Raw genomic sequence first — 7,866 nt, forward strand, 5'->3', positions numbered from 1 at the left:
CAACTTTATAAGTGGTTAGAATTTTAAATTCCAATAAGTTCATCCTTTAGAAGTGAAGTTTAGGTTTTTCTTCCTATAACATCTAAGACAAGATTTCAATAGTGTTAGTTTAACACACACTTGAGAAAGTATGTTAAAATATATTTATGCTTTGTAAATATATCATGCTTTAAATTTAGTTATGTTAAGGATATTTTATTTAGTTTTTCTTTTTCAATAAATATACACATTTTATTTTTTGTCTTTGATATTTTGTTTTTAATATATATTTTTTGTTTGATTCATGTAAATATTCATTTTACATTATTACATGAATCAATTCAAATACAAATAATTTTTGCATAGACTAAAAACAAAATATTAAATATTAAAAAAAAATCAACAAATAATATTTTTACAATGATTAAAATATGTCTTTGTAAGTTCTAATGATATTTAATTTCTACTTCTAAAAGATAATGTTAATTGTAAATTGGTATGATAAGTTATAAGCAATTATAAGATATGGATTTATGAATGATCCCTAACTAGCCAACCTTTTATTTAACTTTTTTTGTTTGTTTGAGAAAACCTCTTTTTAAGTTCTATTTAATGACATTTTATGCATTTAAAATTTATTTTAATATGATTAAAATTAATTCATAAATTTTATAAACTTATTAGTTTTAATATGTTCAAGATTTGTAACTATGAATTTTTCTTTTTCTAACTAAAATTGATAGGTAAAAGCATCATTACAGTGAATGTGATCCAAACCACGTTCAATTAGCTTTCCATAACTATATTCAATTAATATTCATCTTTTGCCTATAAAAAATCAATATATAGTTAGACATACCATATCTATTTTGAAAGTAAATTTTAAAAAAAATGTATTATAACAATAAGTATAGCTTTGATGGTAAAGTGTAAGGATATCTTATAAAATCATCTATAGAGTATCATTAGAAGTGAGTTTATCCACTTAGAAATTCTCCAGAATTTTGTGTTTTTATTACTATATCATTAAGGAAATGCCTCTTGAACTAATTTGTATTTTACTAATAGATAAGTTAAAATATTATTAAAAAATAAATTAAATTTGACTATGAATTATTTTATCACGAATGAACAAATTCATTATTTTATTCTTTTATCTGCAAAATTATTTTTGTAGTTTAGACTAGTCCTTTTTAAAAAATAATTTGAACTATTTACTTGCTTGACTAAAAATGGAATTCTTATTATTTTTCTAATTTAATATTAATAAAAAAGTAGTACAGTAAAAATTATGTTTCAAAATTCACCTGTGATAAACCATCCATATAATAATATGTACAATATAAAATAAAAATTTGGATCAACAGCCACAAACTCTTTTTCTTTTTCTGTATATGGTTGTTAAACTCTTTTTCTATGATATAGTTGGTAAACTCTTTCCGTGTGTTGTATGTGTATATATTTAATTATATAATAACATTTTATCATGCAAAACTCTTCTTATATATGGTTGTTAAACCCCTTTTTCTATGATATAGTTGGTAAACTCTTTCCGTGTGTTGTATGTGTATATATTTAATTATATAATAACATTTTATCATGCAAAACTCTTCTTATATATGGTTGTTAAACCCCTTTTTCTATGATATAGTTGGTAAACTCTTTCCGTGTGTTGTATGTGTATATATTTAATTATATAATAACATTTTATCATGCAAAACTCTTCTTATATATGGTTGTTAAACCCCTTTTTCTATGATATAGTTGGTAAACTCTTTCCGTGTGTTGTATGTGTATATATTTAATTATATAATAACATTTTATCATGCAAAACTCTTCTTGTATATGGTTGTTAAACCCTTTTTTCTATGATATAGTTGGTAAACTCTTTCCGTGTGTTGTATGTGTATATATTTAATTATATAATAACATTTTATCATGCAAAACTCTTCTTATATATGGTTGTTAAACCCCTTTTTCTATGATATAGTTGGTAAACTCTTTCCGTGTGTTGTATGTGTATATATTTAATTATATAATAACATTTTATCATGCAAAACTCTTCTTGTATATGGTTGTTAAACCCTTTTTTCTATGATATAGTTGGTAAACTCTTTCCGTGTGTTGTATGCGTATATATTTAATTTCATATTCTTATCAAATTAATTATTAAAAAATTAACACGCCCGGTGGGACTCGAACCCACAATCGCTTGATTAGAAGTCAAACGCCTTATCCATTAGGCCACGGGCGCTGATTAATATTAAATTTAACAGATTACATATATAATAATAATTTAACTTCTTCTCTTCTTTAGCACACTTTATTTCCTACCATATTCCCGCTAAAATAAATTAATTTACGAATTTGTAAATAAAAAGTTACTCTAGATACTTTATCAATTAAAAAAATACCATGTGATACAAAATTTATGATAATCACACTTAAAATAGAACTAATGATTATTGAATCAATTTTACATTTTATAGGTTGGATATAATAAAAAGATCTCGATAATCAATATTTTTAATTATACCTGTAAAAACTAAAAAAAAATAAAGTTAACGTAGTTATGACTATATTCATCTTCGCCAACAATGAAAACATCCGAGTTAAAAGTTAAAATACATGTATTTTAATTAAAATTTAATCTAATCATATTATAATCTAAAAAAATATAATAAATTGCTTTTTTTCGTTAAAAAAAAAAATCAAATGTAGTAACTATATATGTATATATAATAAACTCTTTTTTTTGTATACATTAAATTTTTTTATATCTCATTTTTTGTTAATTTACGTGTCTCTTATAAAAGAGATAATGAAATATTATATTATTATATTATTTTATTAACTTTTTTTTATTATAAAGTTTTAATTCAAATTTTAAATATTCTAAACGATAAATCATAAACAAAAAAAAATCGATTCACTATTATTTATAAGTAAGAGACAAATATATATTACTTAATTATAATGAAAAATTTATTCGAATGAACATAATTGAACTTTAAATATACTAAATAGTTATGTTTTGTTTTTATATATTTTTTATTTAAAACTCTTCATTATACTTACATTAAAATTTAAATATTGTCGTACTTTCTTTTTATTAACTTTCAGGAGCTCGCAAACCCGTCTTTCGACCAATTGAAGGATAATTTTGTTTCTCTAGTAGCAGGTCGCATTCTGAGAATGTGACAATTTATAACATTAATTTTTTTAGGTTATAAATAATTATTAATTTAATAAATAAAAATAATAAAAATGATTATAAAAAAATTATATTTTAGTCAAACACAATTTGAATTGTTTTTAGTCAAACACAAATTGAATTTGAAAAGAGTAAAAGTCTCATATTAAACATCAACAAAAAATTAAAAACAACAATTAGGAAAAAACATATTATAATTTACAACATTTATCAACTTGTTAGAATCTAACTAAATCACACAATTCTGTTTCTCACCCTTCCAATTAAGTACCTTCCAAACAAATTACTTTCAAAGGGATTTTCCTACTGCACCTAAATTCTCTAAAAGTTTAAAAGTTTAATTTCAAATGTGTATTGTTTTTTTATTTACTTTAAAAGACAAATTATTTTCTTCAAAAATAAACTTTTAAATTAATGATATACGATAAAATGAAGTGAAACCAAATGAAATAAATTAACATCTTTTAAATCATTCTGAAAATTTACATCTAAAAAAAAAATCTCTTAAACCATCTTGAATTATATTTTGGACAAAAACACAATTTTTTTCTGTCCAAAATTATACTTTGAAATACATGTGTAGTTTTTTAAAATTATAAGAATTCCGAAAAGAAGCTCTCTTAAATTAAAGCTCTTTACTTGACCTTCCTTTTGCCCATAAGCCCAAGAACTTCATCCCAAAGCCCAACACTTCCAACACTCCCTAAATCAACAACACTTGGACTACAAGCAGCCACAGTCCAATACCCACCTTTAATTTCATCTCTTAATTGTTCTTTCTCCCAACCACAATACCCATCAAAAAATCTAAAATCACCAACACTAACCACATTCCTCTTCACCATTTCAGAAGCACAACCCACACTTTCTTTTGAACCATAATATAAACCCTTCATAACTTCCTCAAACACCCCCTCATCACCACCACCTTCTTTTGGACTCACTAAAAACAACCCTTCTTCTAAGGGCCCACCAAAAAACAAAGGACTATTAGAAAAAGTGCCAGCCACATCAAAAGCAGTTGATCTTGTCTCTTTTATAGACATCAATGATGGTCTATTGAGTATTATCCCTGATGGGCCTATTGGGCCTGTTGATAAATGAAGGATCACCGTCCGTTCAAAAATGTGGACCCCATCAAGCTTTTCAGTTGCTATTAACAAACAGCCCTTTTCGGGCTCATGGATTATATGGGCCCATTTGTCACCAATTGTGATGAGTGGTGGATGATTGTCTGGATCTTTCATTGAAGAAAGCAACTCGGGCTTTAGCAATTGTTCTCGGGCCACCAATTTTGCACGGAAAGTTTTCCAATCGGTATTGAGGTTTGGTTTGTCATCATCCAACGGTGATGATGATGACATGTGGCAACCTATGGTTTGGTCACAAAAGATTTGAAGATAAGAATGGTAAATAAGAATACCAAATACATTTATTCTATACTATATACTATATACCATATACTATGTGACATTGACATAAATACAAATAAGCACTTTGAGTGTTTATGACTATTCAATTAATTTTAGTGTTTGTGTATGTACTTTTAGACTATAGCTTTCTCACAAAATTAATAATACTCCATTCGAGATAAAATATAAAAATAATATTTTAAAAATTAATGTACGGTCTAAAATTTAAACTTCTTAAATATTATTTTTATTTATATTTCATTTTAACAATTGAGATGATATAAAATCTATGTAACTATAATTTTTTATATATAAAAATTGTGATTGAGATCATACCAGCTCTATTTGATTACAATTTTATATAATATAAAAGATAAGATCTTGACTTGGTTGCGATTTTTACCACGATTTACAACCTTGATCTTAGTATAACTAGAATACAAAAGAGAAGAACTTACATGTTACATGAAATGGAAATCCAACTTTTCTTGAATGAAATTGTTGAGAAGATCTTTTGGAGTATGGTAGAGATCCAGCTTTGATTATTGGATTGAGTTGATCTTTAGTTTTGGTGAATACACTATGAGAGAGAAAACAAGCTTCCATGTTAATTGAGTAAACTTGTTTCTTTAGATGAGAGTGAAGTGATGAGAGAGTTTAGTGGAATATGTTTATATTGTATTGTATAAATAATTGGGAATGTGGTTTAATTTGTACCACACAAAAGTGTTTTATATTGCATCTTCATCTCATCCAAAGTTGGGTAGTGTTAAAAGAAAAGGGCTAATGGATATGCTTAGACATATGGCATATAGGACAATCAACACATATAGTGCTACACGGAACTTTATTTGTGGGTGTTGAATGGATCATGACCTTTTTAGATGAGGTGTTAAGTTATATTCCACTTGATATATTTTTGTAGTTATTTCCAATATGAAAAAGGTTGAAATTTGTGGATATTTTCGACATTAAACTTGATGATACCTAGCATTCATTTTTTTTAAACGTGACACAAATAGCAGATATTTTAAGTTAAAGTAAACTATCATTTTGAATTTTTTTGAAATAATAAGTTTTAGTGAATTTAGAACTTTAAATTTATAAAATATTAAATTATTTTTTTAAATTGTTTAATGTTGGTCAAATTGTTTATTGACCTTTCTAATTTAAAGACAAAAAACTGTCTAAAATAATTGCAGAATAAATATTTTGACTATATTTAAACAATTTGGTAAAGTTTAATATTTCGTAAATTTAAAGTCTTAGATTGATCAATATTATAATTTTAAGACGTAAAATTTTAGTTTATTTATTTAGATTTCTTAAATATTTATATAGAATTCGATTTAGATAGGTCTATATGAAAAAATATATATTCAATCCAGATTGCTACATACAAAAAAAAAACATATTTGAAAAGTAAATCTTTTAAACAAATTTCAATTATTTCAAGGAATTAGTCTTGAAGTAAGGATATGATTTTAAATAGAAAAGTAAACTTATCAAATAAATGTCAAATTGTTTTTAAGGGTTAGTCTTTGGAGAACACATGAAGAATATATGGTTTTAAAAACAAACAAATTTAAAAAAATAAAAAAAATGAGTGAAAGATTAGGACAATAATTTACCTCTTACTAGTAATTAGACCCGGTCGTAGAGAGAAAGATTAGTAAATGTTAATGATGTGTAAAATGTATCTTGGTTAATTGGTTGAAAAGCTTATATAATTTGAAGTTTATGTAGAGGAAACTAGATTAAAAACTATAAAATAATTCTTGCAATGCTGTTATGATAATATCAGAATAAGTTATCTGCTTAGTACAATCTCAGATTTTTCACTTCACCAAAAAAAAAATCTCAGATTGTTAATCACCAGAAGTTTTTAAATGGGGAAAAATAACCAAAATAGTGGTAATAATGATAAGTGATTGGTGGCATAAATAATAAGATATTGGAAAAAAAAAAATTATAACTACAAAACTTCAAAGGTATTGTTAGCAACATCATGTCAAAGTTTTGCCATTGTTGGTAAATCAAAATATTGATAAGGTTGTAGATTCTAGAAGTAAAAATGTAGAAACCAAAGTTGGATATCTAATATTACAGAAACATTGCTATTAGTTGAGCAAATTGGTGTTTTTTATTCAAGGCCTAATTAAGTGAATAAAATAAGCACATTGTACTTGTTAATTATATTAGTAGTATAATATAATGAGAACTACTTTACAAATGTGATAAAGCATTTAAAATCCACCATGACACAAAAATCCATCAATGGCTGCAGTTCATGAAGGCTTCAAAGTCCAAGCAAAATACAATGTGATGTTTTTGTGAGTAAACTAGCTTCAGACTTCAGTAGACCTTCATAGATGAAAAAATAAAAATTGAAATATGTAAGAACACATTAAATTGAAAATTATATGGTCAAATTATATGGTAAAATTAATGACATTAATGAAAAATATTTTCCATTTCAATGCAAAAAATTGTCTACTATACGAGAATGTCCACAAATCAATTTGCTAGAGAATACGCTTGAATATCCTATTTTGTTATTTTTACTCCAAATTTGATTTAATTATCAATTATAAGATTGATTACATTAAATAATTAAGGTTTTGGTAAACGTGAATGAAAAATATTAGAAAGATATTAATTATTTTATTTGTCTAAAACTTGTTATTAATTATTTACTTTGGTGAAATTTAATTGTTTATATTGTAGATTAATTTATATAAATTAATTATATTTTTTAATTTGTGTAAAACTATTTAATTCATAATTTGAGATAGAGAAACTATGCCTAGCACGGATACATAACGTCAGAGTATTTAAAAAAATTCATGTGCCAATATGTGTATCACATTTATGGAAATAATTAATTAAAATTATCGTTTGATATGCTCTGCACCTAGTTTAAATTATAGTAACATTGTAAATATAGGTTACAATGTCTAAAAATCATCAAGTATCGATCTCAAAAAATTGCGTTGAGATAAAATAAAATTGTTGTTCAATTCTCCAGTAATATTCCAACTATATTTTCTTATAGGAATTGAGTTAAACTGAAAAGTTGTTGTTCAATTTTCCAGTGATATTAACCGTATATCCGTCAATGTTAGATTTTAAAATTAATTTGATTTTTAGATATTAATAATTACCGGTCAAAATTATTAGTAACTTTGTGACCTAATTGAAAACTTAAATAAGAGTAATTTGCTATTTAAATGATAGACAACCTAATTAGTAACTTTATGA

At 24.8% G+C, this 7,866-nt stretch overlaps 1 protein-coding gene and 1 non-coding gene across 2 annotated transcripts; both read right to left on the minus strand.

The window, feature by feature from the left end:
- Nucleotides 1-2,160: 2,160 nt before the first annotated feature.
- On the minus strand, nt 2,161-2,233 carry TRNAR-UCU (transfer RNA arginine (anticodon UCU)). The gene has a single exon. It is a non-coding gene; the product is annotated as a tRNA-Arg (tRNA).
- A 1,395-nt stretch (nt 2,234-3,628) lies between these two features.
- LOC101497917 (uncharacterized) lies at nt 3,629-5,339 on the minus strand. Its single transcript, XM_004491803.4, has 2 exons — nt 5,064-5,339; nt 3,629-4,565 (listed from the first exon to the last, which is right to left on the minus strand). Exons 1-2 carry the CDS (start codon nt 5,209-5,211, stop codon nt 3,829-3,831), a joined length of 885 nt encoding a protein of 294 aa, XP_004491860.1. The 5' UTR covers nt 5,212-5,339; the 3' UTR covers nt 3,629-3,828.
- Between the last annotated feature and the right edge of the window lie 2,527 nt (nt 5,340-7,866).

Source organism: Cicer arietinum, chromosome 3 (assembly GCF_000331145.2).
Source record: "Cicer arietinum cultivar CDC Frontier isolate Library 1 chromosome 3, Cicar.CDCFrontier_v2.0, whole genome shotgun sequence".
Taxonomy (NCBI): Eukaryota; Viridiplantae; Streptophyta; class Magnoliopsida; order Fabales; family Fabaceae; genus Cicer; species Cicer arietinum.

Coding starts and splice junctions, on each gene's coding strand:
- LOC101497917 (XM_004491803.4), bottom strand. CDS start 5,211: ATGGAAGCTTGTTTTCTCTCTCATAGTGTATTCACCAAAACTAAAGAT. Junction 4,566..5,063: donor ATTTCCATTTCATGTAACAT/GTAAGTTCTTCT, acceptor ACCAAACCATAG/GTTGCCACATGTCATCATCA.